Here is a 17,106-nt window from a genome sequence, read left to right as displayed (position 1 = left end):
GGATCCTGCAGAGATGAACACAGAAGACAAGAAGAGAGCGCGAAGAAACAGGGAAGAGGAGGGTAAATAGAACAAATGCCAGAGGGAGAGTGTTTATCTGCATGTCACACAGGGTGAAGGATGGGAGGCTGTGATTAGAAAGACAAATCACTTCATTCACAAAACATGAGCTACACGGAGACACAAGAAAAGTGCCGCCAAGCTCAATTTGCATTGCCAGCTTTGAGATAATAAATACTTTTTTTTAAGACCCAAAAAAACGAAACGAGACTCCCAAAACAAACAGCACATTCATTTTGAATCTGAACATAGCATGTGGTCCACATTCTTTAGTCCACATCGTTTAATCAAATTCATTTAGAAATACTTATGTGCATAAACATGAAGTATAGTTTGTGGGAAAATCAGTCCAAAATCAATAGTGCACACACACACAAAAGTCAAGCAGTTTAGTGAGTCGCAGGGCATCAATCAGGATGGCTCCGGTGTGACAGCTTAAGGTTCATCCCAGTTGATCCTCGTATTGCTTACGGAAACAGTCTCCCACAGGGAAGAATTCCCAGCAGCGCTCCTGGTACATTTTCCACACATAGGATTCCTGGCAAAGACAACAGAGTTGTAACGTATCTTTAAGTCATTAGCGATGCCAAACGTATCCATGCTTCAGTGAAATAACAGCGTCAACCATGTCCACGAAGAATGATTCAAGTTCTTCCAATATTTGTCCAGCCGGCCTCGGGGACATTTTCCACATTCCACCCGAGCGGCTTCCTCTTTAATCTACACCTGAGAAAAAACACGGCGCCGAAAGAACAAAGAGCTTACGGAGGGATGAGTCCCAGAACCCAACTGCATTTGGAAAATGGCACCCAATTGTCCGACATTATGCAGGAAGATAAAATGTAATGGTGTCTTCCTTTAATCAATTCTGCCGCATCACTTTCAAAAAGCTTTCTGTCTCACCAAGATGATTCCAAGATATTCCAAGAAAGAATGGATTAAACGACATTTTTATAGTACATTGTGCAGCGTTTCATAGACTCAAGAAAGAAACAAAAAGCTCTTTAAACGCAAAATTACAAATACGTTATTGTGAAAAGATAAAACAAATAAATCAAAATACCGCTCACTTCATATTTATAGCTGTAATACCACAATGGTTTACGAGTAAAAAGAGACATTGTAATCGTAAAAAAGGATGTCTGGCATGTGCATTATCATAAAATATGTGCGTGTCAGGGCTGATGGAGCTTGTGAGAGACAGAATGAATACAGAGTCTGTCTTAGTTGAAAAGGTTACACTACAGCTTTGTCACGGCTGAAATAAATAGGTCGCTGAGACGCGGAGGAAACCGCCGTGGAAGGGTTTAGTCAGGAAAGTGGCATTTGGCGATGACAGTTGAATTGTTGGAGAGCGTTAACGGGAGCACACCTTGCTCTCGCTTTGATTGGATCGTGCAATAAAACACCAGATGACTACTGTACCTGCCCTGTGTGTTCAGTTTCATCCTTGTTAATAAGGTACATCAGAAAAAATCTGTGGGGACAGAAGATGGAATTCATGAAGCGACTCACATATCTCTCCCACATGGAGAACGTTTTATGCAATTAAGATTGTGTGCACAAATCCAGGGATTGTGGCGATTATGGAAACAGTTGTTGGGTATTACAAGTGGAAATACAGAGATAGACAAAGTCTTTTGCTTGAAGTGTGTGATGATTAATGAGAGGAAGGAAGCAGTGAGTAATGACGCTTCTGTCTGTAAAAGGTTAGATTGACATGTTACATACATACGCGTACATAAATACATAGACACGAGGAGGGAGAAGTCCACCAGTGAGAGGATGCAAACACATGGAAGAATCCATATTAATGCAGTGGAAGAGGCTCTTGCCAACAGCAATTACTGATTTGGCAACAATGCAACAACACGACCCGAATGTTTTTGAATTTTTTTCAAATTCAAAGAAAATTGTGATATGATAAATTAGAGTTTCTGCCTTTAAGACATTTAGCTCGACACAAACATTTCCTCATTTCTAACATTTCACCCTTTTTAGATCGATGGATGGATAGTTATTTACTTTATTCATCCCAAAGGGGGAATGTGTTTGTGGTAGTAGCAGCTTACAGACACCCAAAAATAAATAACGGGGATTAAAGATATATACAGCAAAACTCTATGTACAATGAAACAGCAGAGAGTATTACTTCAAGAAATGACATTAAACAATAGTGAAAGTGCAAAATATGCGTAGTGTATATGAACATAAACATGTACCGTGAGTAACAAACAAAGCAGTGTGAGGGCTTTTGTTCTCACACTGTTTGCAATCAAAAGTGCTTCAGCAGACGCTGAAAGGTGTCTTGTGATTCTTTCTAACCTGCTTCTGGCTGTATTCGTATGTCGACGGGGCTTCTTGACATATTGCTTCCTCTCTAAAGTTTGGGCCTAAGCAGCCGTTCACAAAGACTGTGAGGTGTGCAGCGTTTTATCTAATTGTCATGACGGCCTGAAGATGAGACGATGTTTTCCGACGCGTATGTTATTAAACTGTTGATAATCACGGAACGAGACGATGGTTCGAATCTGAATTATAAATGCAAGCGATAAGAGGTCTATTGGGGCGGATAAACATAGAACTTGCTGTTAATATTTTACGCCAAGAACAGGCCCACGGTGTTTAGAAGAGGATGACGGTTCATACGGATAAACTGAACAGTCGAGAGGATGAACGATTGTCTAATGAATACTGAAGGAGGAGTCATTTATTTTTATGTTCTTTTCTTTGTTTCTCATTAAGGTTTAGTGATGGTGGAGCATGCAGAATAGTTTGGGGTAGAATCAGTCTTAATATTAAGAAATGCACACAGGAGGATTCTTTTTTTTTTTTTTACCAATACACACAAAAATGATAATATTCTAATTTATTTTTTTGGGCATCTGATTGCCTTCAGATAATTCAGATGGAAATATTTCTGAATCCTTCTGTCTATTTATTCACACTGCGACTGATCAGACCCCAGAGAATATTAAAGCTGCTCTCCGCCTGTGAAAGGTAGAATCACAAAAGGCCGGCCTTTTCTGGTGACAACATATCAAGTTGTGAGCGTTCGTATTTATAAAATCACGAGGGGCCGAGACATTGGCAATCCGAGGCGTTACAAGAGTGAGCATGAAATCAACTCACAGATAGTTGGCCAAGTTGTGCTCCTGCAGAGTGTGAGTCTCGAAGCCATGAGGGACCGTATCAAAGTACTCGCTTCCTATTCCACATACGAAACACTTGGTCTGCAGGAGGAGAGACGTAAGACATGTAATGATTCATGAAACAGGCTCCAACAAAACACAAAGTCCTCTCGAGAATTATAGAAAATAAAACAAAAAATCCCATACTTTAAGATCAGAGGCCTTTGCTTTAAGTGCTCTGTGACTGAAATACGGCATTTAGTCCGCGAGTGGAACGAAATGACACCTTTTAAAAGTTGTTTCTTTTTACAACAACACTCAAAGGACGCCAACAAAAGGCAAAAGACTGTAAATAAAAGCAACTCAACACTCCCAGGATTACTCGCCGGCTGCCAGGTTTTCATAGGACACAGAGGCCATATTCGCCGGGGATTTGCATCATTTTGCAGCTACTCAAGAGTCTTTTAACCTTATTTACTATGTGGCTGTACAAAGGTTTTGTGCTGGTAAATAGGGAGAAGAAACAGGCTTTTGGGGAATGCAGTATGTGTTTCAGGGGAACAGGGCAACAGATGATGGGCGTATGGGAGTAGCCGCAAAAACTGATTATCACAGCTGACTGCAGCAGAGCAACTGTGTGTGTTTACAGCTGCTTTTTCCATGCGTTAAAGGACATTTTTTCCACGTGACTGCACAATGGCAGAGACAGACTATTGTGTGCTTGACACTCAAGTAGGAGTGACGATGATCACTACGCATTCTGTATCATCACATGTGCTCCTTTGACATATTCAGAGAGCGGCTCGTCAGGCGATCCAAACCGCCTCGCTGCCTCAGTGGTCCAGTCATCGACTACATGCTTGCTTTTCCTGCAACTTTGGACTCGTTCGCCTGTTGCTGATTGTCGGCCCGCTATTGAATTCTCTTGTAACGTCCCTTACTCTACCCGCTGAGTTTACTTTGGCATGGCTCTGTTTACACCTGCTGCAGCCTTCAGGGGCTGATGCATGCACTGTAGCGAGGAATTAAAAAGAAATGCATCTTCATCTGTATTCTGTTGCATCTACTTAGCTCCAAATACACAAACATTCTCTAACAACACCACCTTGTGCATGAAAACAGCAAACTGTGTGACAAGAGTAAAGCAAGCCGTAGAGAGAGTTCTGAGGAAATAACGAGAGAAACACTTAATTACCAAGGATGTTGTTTTTCACTGATTAAAGTTTCTATAATTATTATCCATTCATCATTCTGGAGGAAGAGATAATGGTATCCTTTCATTAAGGCCAATGGTATGATTGTTTCCTGTGACATGAGCTCCCAGAACAACTGAATCTACTTCATTTTGTGCACACACACACTTCAATTACAAATGACCTCAAGCTTACTTGGCTACTGATTTCAAGTATGGCTCCCGCAGTGGTCTTTGTGTCTAAACCTGACACAGCATTGCATACTTTACAACCGCGATTCCACACAAAATATACTCAAAAGGGACACCAGTGGTGTATTTGTCTGTATTCAAATGTGTGTGCGTCTATAGAATAGAGAGTGTTTGTGTGCATGAGAGAAAGTGTCAATCCTCACCTCCATATCCTCTTTCACCTGCTCCTGCTGGTCACGAAGCTCCCCAAAGGCATCAATTATCAAGCCTGGGTACAAATAAAAAAGGGCACAATTGTGTGTGTTAATGTCCCTGTTTATTCACAGGGATGCATATGCACTGCTGTGTGTGTGTGTGTGTGTGTGTGTGTGTGTGTGTTTCTGAGTGGCAGATGTCAAGTGAAACTGAAGGACTTGGTGGAATAAACAGATACTTTGTTTCCAATTCCGTTCCGCATGAAAAATTCATCAAACATGTTGGAGTCAAACAAGGGGAATAAAATGTATTGGCGTGCGTCATTGGGAGAATGTGTGGACCGCCGAGCCGTGTTTGTGAGACAAATGCGGTGTGTGACTCACCCTGGATGATGGCCAGGAGGATGACAATGACAAAGAAGAAAAACGTGATGTCGAAGACGATGCGTTCCACCTCAAAGTCGTCTCCGGCGGGGTCCTCGATCTCGTCACCGATGCCCCCGCCCGCACGCACGCCCACATACATGTGGAACATGTAGCACTGACAAAGAAATACATTTTCATTTGTCGTCATGTATGTGCTTGCCACTTCTGGTTGAGGACGCTTTTCCTGAAAGTTATCCAGCAGCCATTCTCTCTTACTTTCTGCAGTTTGAGTTAATGAGGGGAAAATGTTAAGTATCGAAGAAGCAAAAGAATGATAATTTATTCGGTTTATGTCCATGCCTGTCTCCATGCTACTGGTTTCAAACAAGAAGCAGCATTATTATACAATTTCACTGAGAAAAATGAAGACCTCAAAGAGTATTTCCCCCCACAAGGAGTTTATGTACGCACATGAGGCAAGAACATTCTAGTTGTCCAGAAGGACTGCACGCTGCTTTTCCTGCCAGTGCCAAGAATGCAAAGATTCACAAGTAACTTGAGCAAAAACTAAATGTTAAACACTTAAGAGTGAGGATTTTTTGCATTAACATTGTTTGCCTTTGCGTGGTATTTGTCTAAAACAATTGCTGTTGTGGTATTGTTATGAAGGGACGGGGATTACAAATCACTGTTGCTGAAGTACGGCTGCGAGTCCGGCACAAACACAAACACGTTGAGTGATTTAATGTAATACCCCCTGCCACCTATAATAGTAGTGTTTTATTCCAACGCTATCGCTGCCCAGCCGCCCGCTTATGTGAGTGACAGTGGAGTCCACATTAGAATAGAGCAGACGGCGGTGTTAATGTAGTGAATAGTCATATAAAGAGCGATGCTGAAGCTCGAGGGAGTGTTTTCTACCCATGTGTCCATGAGAGGCTGGGATCACTGTCTGAATCCTCCTCTTCTCTCAATCTGAAGAGGCGGAGAATGAGTGTGTGTGGCTGTGTTTGTGTTAGAAAGATAAACATCAAGAGATACAGAGGATACATAGATATATGTGGAGGAGAAGACTCGTGTGTGTGTGTGTGTGTGTGTGTGTGTGTGTGTGTGTGTGGACATTTAACTTACAGTAAGCATGTCATTGCACTTCATGTCTCGCGTGTCCATGTCGTCACTCTTGTTGTAAAACTTCCTGAAGAAGTTGAAGGCCACAACGGTGTAGAGATACACCACAACCGCCAACAGGCCCACCGTGAGGGCCAACTGACAGACACACACATAATTAGAAAGGGATAGAGACAGAGGCAGATGGGCTTTAATACGCTCCTTCATCTTGGAAAAGGCCCAATATAACCCACAGCGTGAGAGCAAACATCAGATGCATGCAAACTGCACATGTGAGCACACATCAAGACAGATGGATGGAGAAATAAAGACCGACAGACACACACACACACACACACCTGTTTTCCATTGTGTGTGACAGAGGAAAGGATGGTACGAAGTGTCTTAAAGCCCATGGCGATGTCCAAAAGGTGGGCGGCGAAGAAGAAGTTGTTATAATGACCCAGAATGGACATGACCATGTACCAGGCCAAGTACAAGAAGGACTGTGACACACACACACACACACACATACACACACACACACACACACACAAGGACATACACACATAAAAAGAGGCAATATAGATCAACAGGAGCGATAGCAAGACAAATGTGTATTTTAGATAAGGCAGAATTACAGGATATTACCAACATCACTCCTGCAACATGTGTAATTGTATTAAACTACATTTTAGCACAAACGAACAAGAGATTAAACAAATTAAGGTTAAGTCATAAAATATCAGATATGTTTGACACATCCTGCTTGGTCATATTATATTATCTGTTAATATAAATTGCAGGAAGTGACACCTTTATCTTGGCTTTGTAGGAACGAGGCACACAACCAAACTGAGCAAAGGCCATAAAGTATTAGACTCAACGGGACTCACATTATCAGTGAACACAACTCCTAGTTTCCAGACCTGGTACTTGATGTCAATGGAGTTAAATCTGAAAGAATCATCACACAGATAACACGGTGGTAAGGGACCGAAAAGCAGAGCCAAAATGTCTCCCGCTAAAACCAGACCCTTGTCTTTTCTAAAAAGGCCCGCCTGTTATGCGTCTTCATTTCAGGATGTCCTGTTCCTCCTCAAGTGCAACATTCTGTTCTAGGACCTTCGTCTGTGTGCTCGCCCCTGTTCAGTAACACGCACATGGATGAGCAGTAAACAAGCAGCCGTGTTAATGTTCATCAGATGGGTCATTGAGGATCTCTACAGTAAGATACATCGGAGGGAAAGCAGTGCTGAATTCCCTATTTGAAAATGTTTTTCATTATGTCAATTGTTTATGTATAAGCATACGCGCCGCTATCCTCTGGAGAAGAAAGCCACACTGCTGCCGCTTTGCAGGCTGCTTTGAGTTCACCTACACAACTGCATACTGTGATACCTTTCAAAGGCCGTAATTATTAATTATTCAGACTAATGTTTATATAATACAAAAATAAATACAATGAAAACTGTGTCTTTTGATCTGTTATGCATCAGTGTGTGACAAACACGAACAAGAAAACACTATTCAAACGCTATCCTATTAAATAATCCACCATGTGTGTGTGAAGCGAAGATGGCATACAATTCCAAAATAATGAAAAGACTAGGTTGCTGCTGTTTCACGTAGATCCTTTTTCTTTGTTTTTTTTATACTTACAGGGCACTCCAGGAAGCTTGTCTTTTGAGTCTCCTTCTCTCGTTTCTCCCCGAGCTGAAGTCTAATCCGGCTCGGTCCAAACCGAGGAGTTCACTAATCTTCTCGCAGCCGTAAAAGTCACCATACTTATCCATCACCTGAACGGGCAAGAAGACAGGTTTACATAAAACAATAGTCTCTCCTGTGGCTTTTCATCTGAATAAAGCATGACGGGAGATAGCGGTAGGTATGAGGCTGAATTCTTCTGCACAGTCTGTGCAATAATGAGATGGCAGCTAAGTTCTGCTGACGAGATAATAAGCTGCTGCTTCTGCTCGCTACTGAACAGAAAAAAGTAAGGATTTCTTTATACCTAAGTTGCCTACGCATGATCTTAAGCGGTTGCATGTCGGTTGTGCATAATGACTGGTGTTAACTCTGGTCTATGTTATTATTAATGGGTGCAACCTGACAATATATCAATGATTAGTATTGACCTTCCTACTAAAATGTGGATATGTACAGTAAACCATGTCTAGCAAATATTTATTTTATTTACTCATATCAGACAGATGCAGTTTTTCCTCCTTGGGCTGCTGTGCCTGTAACAGAATTAATGTCACTTTATAATGTTTGAACAAGAGCACTTCAACGTATGGTAAGCAATATCTACATCCTCCAAACTCTAAAACGGATTAGCAGAAACACTTAACAGTAGAGTTGGAATCTGCTTCTTTGCAGCCATCTGAAGGCTTTCAGATGATTATGTCTGGCTCTCCTGATTGTTTATGCAGCCGTGAACTCGTACAATCAGGTAGAGAATTCTAGTTTAATTACACAGCCCTGCTTTTCAACCTTCGTTCCTTAAATGTAGTTGAACAGTCTCAAAGTGGACTCAATGTCCTGAAAGCAAAGAATATTATTCTTCACGCGAGAGGCAAGCTGAATGAGGAAGCTACAAATGTTACCCTATCGCTGCAGACAATAAAATTGTTTTGGAGAATCGGGGTGATAATTACACCTGCCATTAAACGGATCATTAAGTTTGAGTTAGTTTTTTAATGGAGTGTCACTCAGTGAAATATGCACACAATTAAATACATCCATAAGCACATTTAGAATGAAACGCATTTTAATTTGCCGTTAAAAGTCTAAGCTGTAGAAGATAGTACCTTTCGCTTCACAAATTTATCCCAGTAATTACTTGGAAATGATCTGAAAAGACAAAAAAAAAATTGAGAAAATATATTGGAAAAAAATCACTGTAAGTAAAACATTTCTGTTGCGTAAAACGTGTAGCATGAATATTAATAGGGGCCCAGGAGTATTAAACATGTTTGATGTAGATATGACATGAGATGATCATGTGGTTATGAACATACGGCGTGTTGATGACCAGTCGGTCCCATTGCCCTTTGATGTCCTCCTCAGGCGGCTGCTCGATCACATACAGCCCGTCAAACTCCAGCTTCCGTGCCACTTCCTTCTCCCGTTTGAAGATCACCAATGGCACCTGCCGATCAAATGCACGACAGTGACAACTCAATAATTCAACCCTCGTGTTGAGTTGGCAAAACTTCAAATCCACGAAATTAGCTGTTCCAGTCAAAGCATGTCTTCGTTAACACTGTGCGAAATTGTCAATTCTTCGGTGTTTTGGGAACAGAGCCTCGGTCTAAATGATGGAGAGAAACAAATTCAAAGAGGGGGAATGGAGTCATAATATATCTGCAAAGATACACGCTCGAGCTCTGTACCTTGAGGCAGTAGTACCCGATAATACAACAGAAGGAGATGACTGTGTGAGCTACGGCCAGGAAATGGAGCGACGGTTCCATGTATCCACTGCTTTCCTCCAGCACAAAATAATCTCTGCCCTTGTTGTCGTTAGCGGCAGAGTCCGGTCCATCACTGTTAACAGATGTGACGACGGCCTCCTCTTCTTGTGATGCAGGCAACGACGCTACCTGGGAAGACAGTTAAACGACAGAAAGAAGGAGTGACTTTACCAAAGCCAAATAGGCATACTTTTAAAGAAAATATGAGAACACACAATATAGTGGAATACGATTCAACGGCAGCACACTACAGCCTCCGAAACAAGTCCTCTCTGACGCAGTATCTGGCGAAAATACATGTATTTGTGTACCTGTATTGTTGAGATGGGTCCAGTTGATGCGACTGTTGACTGTGTTATGACATGAGATGATCTTATGTTTTTTATTTTACAAAATATACTCTAGTAACTACAGCCATCTCTACACGGCTGAATTGTTTTTTTCTGCTATATTAATTGTCTGAACATGAGATAGCGCACCTACGTTTCGTGAGTACAGCACTTTAGTAGATGTACTTCATTCATTTCAGAATTGGATACCATTGCAAATGTAATTTAAAATAGTTTTCGCAAGCAAACTCTTACCTTGTAGAAGAGGAGGATGAAGTTGATTGCAAAGGCGACAAACAGAGCCAATAAGCGCATACTGTAAAACTTTCTTGCAAAGTAATTCTGGGGAGGAAAAAAGAAAAGACATTCAGCGTCGGTGTCTGTATGCATAAGCATGAGCGAGTGTATTTGTAAATTACCAGCAGGCTTTTGTTATGAGTGATTATTTTCTCCCATAAGGCAGAGTGTTGGCTCTCTGATTCCTCTGACTTATTATATCCCTTAACTTTCCATCTTGCCTCCGCTTTCTCTTTCCCAGTTTTCTTCTCAGTTTCCTTCCCTCTGCAAAAACTACATGCACAAACATACAGGACGTGATGAAATCAAACTTTGACTTCTTATTAACTTCAAGTATCTTTTTGTTGAAGTCTGACACAAACACCTTGACATTGTTGATATTATTGGTTTCAATCTCTTATACTAAGCATATTGTATTGTAGTGCAATGCTATTGATATCATCTTCTACTTGAATTGACTCAACATCAAATATTTAGAATTTTATGAAGAAGTTAAATATCCCTCTTTAAGAATTTAATAGGAAAGCAAGAGACTCACTTTGTATTCTGTAATTCAAGCATTGTCTCATCTCTTGTTTTTTCCTCTGTGGCAGAGTGGGCCTTAAGTTAGAAAATAGAAATTAAAAATTGATATGGATCAGTAAAGTTTCAAAGCGAGACAAAACTAAAGAAAATGATGCTGAATACAACTTGTGTAAAATACAACATACATAAGTTATGAACATGGTCTCATATCCAAAAATACAAATGAATCCATACCGTCTCTTGATGCGTCTCAGAAACATCAGCAGAGGCAATCGTTTTGGAGGATGCGTTGAACAGATGAGTCAAACTTGCAGTGAGGTCTTGTGTTATAAGTCTGTATTGACCTCCCTCCTTCTTCACTTTGAGGCCAAATATGTCTGACAGGGCATCCATCTCCCTGGGGGAGGTCACAGCTGCCACATGCCCCATCTCCCTCAATTCTCTTTGGGAAGAGAAACTGGCAGAGTCCTTCCTGAGCCGAGCCACACCACTTGGCACCTCCGTGACCTCATCAAGAGTTGGCTCAAGGACACAGCCGAGCAAGTCCGATACCCTCATCCTCTTGGCTCCCTCGATGAGCCCACCACTGATGAAGGCTATGTACAGTACATACGAGACGCCGCCAATTACGACGCGAATACACCGGACCTGAGCCATTAAAATGAATCTGAAGAGGAGAACCGCTGACATGAAGATATCCTTCAGGGTCATCTTCATCACCGTCTTCAGGTTTTTGACAGAAAGTAAAGATAGGAGCAATAACAACCAATGATGCGGGAAAAACCTTCCTCCGTTGCCCACATCTTCCTCTTCGCTCTTTTCTTCTGCTCCTTTATCAGCACACCGCTCTCCAGTGTCAGAGCCGGATATCTGGGCCGCCAGCTGCATCTCAAAGATGGTGTCCTCGCAGAAATTGACAAACATCTCCATTTTCTCCTTCTCTCCCCCCTCAGTGATTACATCAAAAATGAACTGCCTCTTGGACTCCTTGACCTGCGGCTTCTCCCACTGCGTACGGCTGGATTCACTGATCTCAAAGTAGACGCGCTCAATGCGCTTCCCGCCGCCGAGGATCTCAATACGTCCGAGATGGGGCTGGAAGTACGTCAAGACGCACTCTGCCAGTTCCAAGAATGCCTTCAGTCTGGAATCGTTGGGCATGTGTTCGGACAAATTGGTGAGGAGGACGGCGAAGCTGAAGCCGATGTCTTTGGCAGGCTCGTGGAAGCGATCCACAAAGGCCTCGTAATCCACAACGTCACTGTCGTTTGTCTTCATGCAGGAGAGGAGGAAGTGAATCTCAGATTGGGAGAAACGCTTGCAGTTTTCCATCGCTTTCTGGAAGTCCTTCCTGGAGATGCAGCCCTTATGATCCGGGTCGTACTCTTTGAAGGCATCCGAGGAGGTGAGGTCTTTAAGTTTGAGGAAAATGTCAAAAAACTTGAGAATCATCTTCACATTGCCGGATGATTCCACCAACATATCCACCATCTGCTTTCCGATAGTTCCATTAACGACAGTACCTGAGACCGGCAGAGAAAGAACATTCATAATTTGTGATAATTTGCGAACCAATTATAACCATACATTGTAAAGAAACACTAGAATAAGTGGACATCTCACCTTCTAACATGGAAAGCAGGAAGACCACCATGTCCTTTTGTAAATCCATGAGCTCTTTCAGAAGCTCAATTTGGCTTGAATCCTGCACGCAAGAAATTATATCTGCGGTTACATTTTTCACAATAGTCACAAACTCATTTCACATCTTACATATCTACAAGACACAAAACCAGAGGCAGTTAACGTTTAGTGCAACACTATATTAACATAAATGAGTTGTAATGGCTTTGCCAGCAGAATAAAATGAGGCATCTGGGAAAGAAAGACTACGGTGCACTATCACCTAGAGCATTGAATGAAACAATGTTATGAATTATGAAAGGGCGAAATAATATAGTCTACCTGAGAGAGCTTCATCTGCATGTGAGCAAAGACATGGAGGAAACCCACAACGGCGTCCCACAGGCGACTGTGAGCGAGGCTTTGTTGGTTTCCACTGCATGGGCCCTGGATGAACACACACATAAATGTGAGCCGCGTTTCTATTTTTGTGTCAAATATTTGATATTCATTAGGGGCTGACCCAATGCATTTAACACCTGATGACACTATAACACCTAAACGACTGACCTGTATGTACTCAGTGAGTGTGTTGAAGACCTGTTTGGCCACTTCGATGGCCTTGGAGAAGTTTTGTTGTCCGTGTGCATCAATCACATCCTTCCCCGAGTAGTACCAGTAGAAGTCACTGATTGACTCCTACAAAGCAGCACAGAAAGATATGTGTGGTTAATGAGCTTAAATATACCATTTCCTTTAAGTGAAGGTAGCATTGTGCTCAATACAATATTTAATATAAGGAACATAATGCCACTATGACAGCATGATGTATCTGATGACAGATGAAACAGTATCCACATTGAAGCCACATTTTGCATTGTGGGCCGACAAATAACTGGAACATCTGTACATAGTTTGGTTTGGTTAGTTGGTCATCTGTTAATCACCGTAGACGTACCTGTACTCTCAGTAAATAGTCCACAGTGGTTATTATGATGTTGACAGTGGTGTTGTTGCCTGTTTGTGTTCTCAAGTAATTCTGGAAATCTGACACACGAAGGAAGGAGACAAAATGTGAACAAAAATGAAATGAAAATATATCCTGTGCAGACAATGTCGACAATTGCCATCAGCTATAGCAAAGCTAATGTGTTGGCCAGCAATTATGAATTACTGACAATCTCTTAATAGCATCATATTGAAGTTGCATTAGGGGGAAAATACTACACTGCTCCAAAAAAATAAAGGAACACTTTGAAAACACATCAGATCTCAATGTGGGGAAAAAAATGATGTTGGAAAGTTATACTGAAGTGGATTGTTTAAGTTAATGTCTTGGGAACGAAAGAGTGCCACATCTTTTGATGGAAATACAGTTTCAGCCTACAGAGGGCTTGATTTCATAGACACCTTGAAAATCAAAGTGAAAAAATGATGAGTAGAGAGTATGCAGGCAGAACCTGGAGGATGAAGCATTTGATGCACTTGAATGGCCCTCACGATCACCTGACCTCAACCCGGTAGAACACCTCTGGGACATTATGTTTGGGTCCATCAGACGCCGCCAGGTTGCTGCTCAGACTTTACAGGAGCTCACTGATGCCCTGAGGCCGATCTGGGAGGACGTCCCACAAGACACCATCTGTTGTCTCATTAGAAGCATGACGCGACGTTGTCAAGCATGCTTACACGCAGGTGGAGGCCACAAAAGCATTTTGAGTTGCAGAAATTGAATTTTGGCAAAATGGACTAGCCTGCCACTAATTTTTTCACTTTGATTTTCGGGGTGTATAAGAAATGTAAGCGTTCTGTAGGCTAAAACTTGTATTTCCATCAAAAGAAGTGGCATCCTTTTGTTCCCAAGACATTAAACTATCCATATCAGTATAGATATCCAACATAATTCTTTTCACATTGAGATCTGATGCGTTTTTAAAGCGTTCCTTTCATTTTTTTGAGCAGTGTATGAAGCCTTTCTTATGTGTTACAGTATGCGGTCCTTTTTTTCCTAGACTAGAATATAATCTGTGTGAACTTTGCGACCGTGTGTAAGTGGAGACAGCTTTGGGCAAATGACCTGAGTTGTGTCCTTCACAAAGCAGCTGTAGGAACCGGAATAAGTCACAGGTGACGTCTTTGTCAGGCATCACCTTCTCTCCTGGAAAAAAAAAAGATTAGGCAAGAATTAAAAGGATTGAGGGCATAAGACAGAGTAATACTGTCAAAAAGACATGAGAGAATGTACGAAGGATTTAGAAAGAGGTGAGAGAAAACACAGAATTGGACCATAGTTGAGTGAAGGGAGACAGTTGCTGATAATATTCCACGCTGAGAAATATAAAAAAAGAAATAGGATTTTCTGAATTTAGAGTATGATTTACTAGAGTATGTAGCTGGCTATTCAGCTATGACATGGCTTGACAGACACATATATATAATTATGTTTCTATTTCCATATGAATACAGTACCTGAGGTCTCATCCTTGGCCATGCCTAATCCTTCAGCTTTGTTCTGCCTCTCGAATGCATTCAGGTCCAGAACACTGGATATCACAAAACCACACGCACGCACACAAAAGGATTACAAAAAAAACCTTTTTGCCCTCTTTCATCAATTTTCATCAAACAATTGATGGGACTCATCAGGAAAATGTTCCGACAGTCACTCACCTACACGACCGCATGAGTCCAGCCATGCTCTGGAAGAAGCCAACGTCTTGTTTCTCTCTCAGATAATCCAGCATCCTCTATCACACAAGAGCATCAAAGATAGTCTGATAAATGGAGGAGGATCTCTTCTGTCGCAGATATGACTTCAAATCTTTAAATAACTTAAAATATGTTTTCCATAACTGAAAGCGTTGGTGTTGTGTCTTTGTGTTAAGGCTTTGTGATCAGGAGACACAGAATATACAAGTGATATGTTCTGAAAGGGGCAAAATGGCCCAATGGTCTCTTTTTGAAAGTTTTCACTGAAAATTATCATTTGTATGCGATGACAAGAGCAACCCACATCTTCATCTTCCACAGTTTACTGTAGACTTTATTTTAAAGCGTTACTTTTTTAGTTATTGATTAATTACGCATTACTATACGTTTTATATACACTGAATTTCCATGATTGTATTTCACATCTCTTCCCCTGAATGCAATACATCGAGCAATCCCATCGAGCTGCCACAATAACTTTATTCCCTCGTGTCGCCTGATCTAATCTTAACTCTTCTTTCTTCCATGTGATATTATAAACATATTTTATTTCACAATATTAAACTTTCTGGTACCTGCATGAGAGGCAGAAATAGCCAATATCGCAGGATTATGCTTCCATATTTCTGATACCACAGGATAAACACGTTGTGTGCTCTGACGATGCAGGACCGTACCTGTTGAACAGTGGCATTGCCTCCGTTGAGCACAGCGATACCCAGCTTTAATGTCGGGGCGATCATGGAGCCCATGGCCCCTGATAGGATGGGAATGTTATCACAATCAGAGGAAGCAGAGTAACAAATTAAATCAAAATAGACAATGACAAAGGACACATAAGTGCTTTACTTCATTCTAAAGTCCAGGAGACAGCTCAGCTTGTCTTTGGTTCAGTATTCAGCAAAATGTAAAGTATCTATCTTACGACCGGTTCATCTGAAGTAACGACAACAACCTGCTGAAAGAGAATGCCCCTCTGAACTAAGCAACAGAATAACTTTAATATAAACTTTATTATAATTGGTGGTATACATAATTGATCAGTATCTACCTTTGCTGGAACTGATGGTTTGCAGCACCATCTCAGAAGCTCCACGGCGATGCAGCCGGGCCTGCTGGTACAGCAACTTCTGCTTCTCCATCTCCTTTTCCTGAGCCGCAGAAAGGTTAGTTCACTATTGTATCGCAACTACTTTGCTCGTGGAATAAAACTCAAATGTGAGTAAAATGTATTACTTTTTGTTATGAATATTGCAATGGAAGACATTAAGATGAAAAAAGTTACAAATAATATAGTGGAAGCAAAAAGCTCTTGAAATATGTTGTGAAAGTAAGAGCCCATTCTCTTACTTCAAAGCTTTCCACTTCCTGTTCTTCATCATCATCGTCCTCTCTGTGGCAGCTCTGAAAGAACAACACAGGGAATGTAATAAAGACAAAAGGCATTTAAAAAAGAAGAAAATAAATCAATATAAAAGAGGTACAACATTTACAAAGACTTTATCTTGTTGTATATTGCTTCTGACATGCACAAAGACACAAGAGCAACACAATGTAACGCACGGCACATTATTTAAACATATTAACAAACATTAAGAGACCACAAATGAGACAATTCTTTTGTTCTATTACCTTGGCCATTATGGCAGCGTAGGACTTATAGAGGCCGTCATTTTCAAGCTTACTGTGAAAAGGGAGATGGAGAAGATCATATTAGTGTTTATCAAGGTGAACAGATGCAGTGTTCTAAAAATAGCTGGTTCAATGAGCTCGTCCAGGCCAATGTAGCCGATCCATTCACGTGATTTAACCGAGCCTTGATTACAACGTTAAATGCATCAGCATCAAAACGACTCAAAGCAGTCCGTGCATCTTGAGTGAGATCATTTTATTCACAAGTCT

General features: G+C 41.3%; 1 protein-coding gene across 1 annotated transcript in view; it reads right to left on the bottom strand.

The window, feature by feature from the left end:
• Positions 1 to 404: 404 nt before the first annotated feature.
• LOC137779784 (ryanodine receptor 2-like) overlaps positions 405 to 17,106 on the bottom strand; it is a 60,351-nt gene continuing 43,649 nt past the window's right edge. The window contains exons 78-104 of the mRNA XM_068567973.1: positions 16,837 to 16,888; positions 16,555 to 16,608; positions 16,256 to 16,355; positions 15,882 to 15,961; positions 15,166 to 15,242; positions 14,965 to 15,038; positions 14,573 to 14,653; positions 13,454 to 13,542; positions 13,066 to 13,194; positions 12,838 to 12,942; positions 12,496 to 12,577; positions 11,107 to 12,395; positions 10,886 to 10,947; positions 10,470 to 10,620; positions 10,300 to 10,392; positions 9,641 to 9,850; positions 9,266 to 9,396; positions 9,056 to 9,098; positions 7,905 to 8,041; positions 7,139 to 7,199; positions 6,602 to 6,748; positions 6,267 to 6,401; positions 5,154 to 5,310; positions 4,779 to 4,843; positions 3,193 to 3,293; positions 1,486 to 1,537; positions 405 to 598 (exon numbers count right to left, since the gene is read on the bottom strand). Coding sequence (XP_068424074.1) covers positions 503 to 598; positions 1,486 to 1,537; positions 3,193 to 3,293; positions 4,779 to 4,843; positions 5,154 to 5,310; positions 6,267 to 6,401; positions 6,602 to 6,748; positions 7,139 to 7,199; positions 7,905 to 8,041; positions 9,056 to 9,098; positions 9,266 to 9,396; positions 9,641 to 9,850; positions 10,300 to 10,392; positions 10,470 to 10,620; positions 10,886 to 10,947; positions 11,107 to 12,395; positions 12,496 to 12,577; positions 12,838 to 12,942; positions 13,066 to 13,194; positions 13,454 to 13,542; positions 14,573 to 14,653; positions 14,965 to 15,038; positions 15,166 to 15,242; positions 15,882 to 15,961; positions 16,256 to 16,355; positions 16,555 to 16,608; positions 16,837 to 16,888 — 3,853 coding nt within the window. The 3' untranslated portion in view covers positions 405 to 502. The remainder of the gene's footprint in view (positions 599 to 1,485; positions 1,538 to 3,192; positions 3,294 to 4,778; positions 4,844 to 5,153; positions 5,311 to 6,266; positions 6,402 to 6,601; positions 6,749 to 7,138; positions 7,200 to 7,904; positions 8,042 to 9,055; positions 9,099 to 9,265; positions 9,397 to 9,640; positions 9,851 to 10,299; positions 10,393 to 10,469; positions 10,621 to 10,885; positions 10,948 to 11,106; positions 12,396 to 12,495; positions 12,578 to 12,837; positions 12,943 to 13,065; positions 13,195 to 13,453; positions 13,543 to 14,572; positions 14,654 to 14,964; positions 15,039 to 15,165; positions 15,243 to 15,881; positions 15,962 to 16,255; positions 16,356 to 16,554; positions 16,609 to 16,836; positions 16,889 to 17,106) is intronic.

This window comes from Clinocottus analis, unplaced genomic scaffold, assembly GCF_023055335.1.
Source record: "Clinocottus analis isolate CAN_PGR_092001 unplaced genomic scaffold, fCliAna1.0.p SCAF_8, whole genome shotgun sequence".
Classification (NCBI taxonomy): Eukaryota; Metazoa; Chordata; class Actinopteri; order Perciformes; family Cottidae; genus Clinocottus; species Clinocottus analis.
This window is presented reverse-complemented; position numbering and strand designations above follow the sequence as displayed.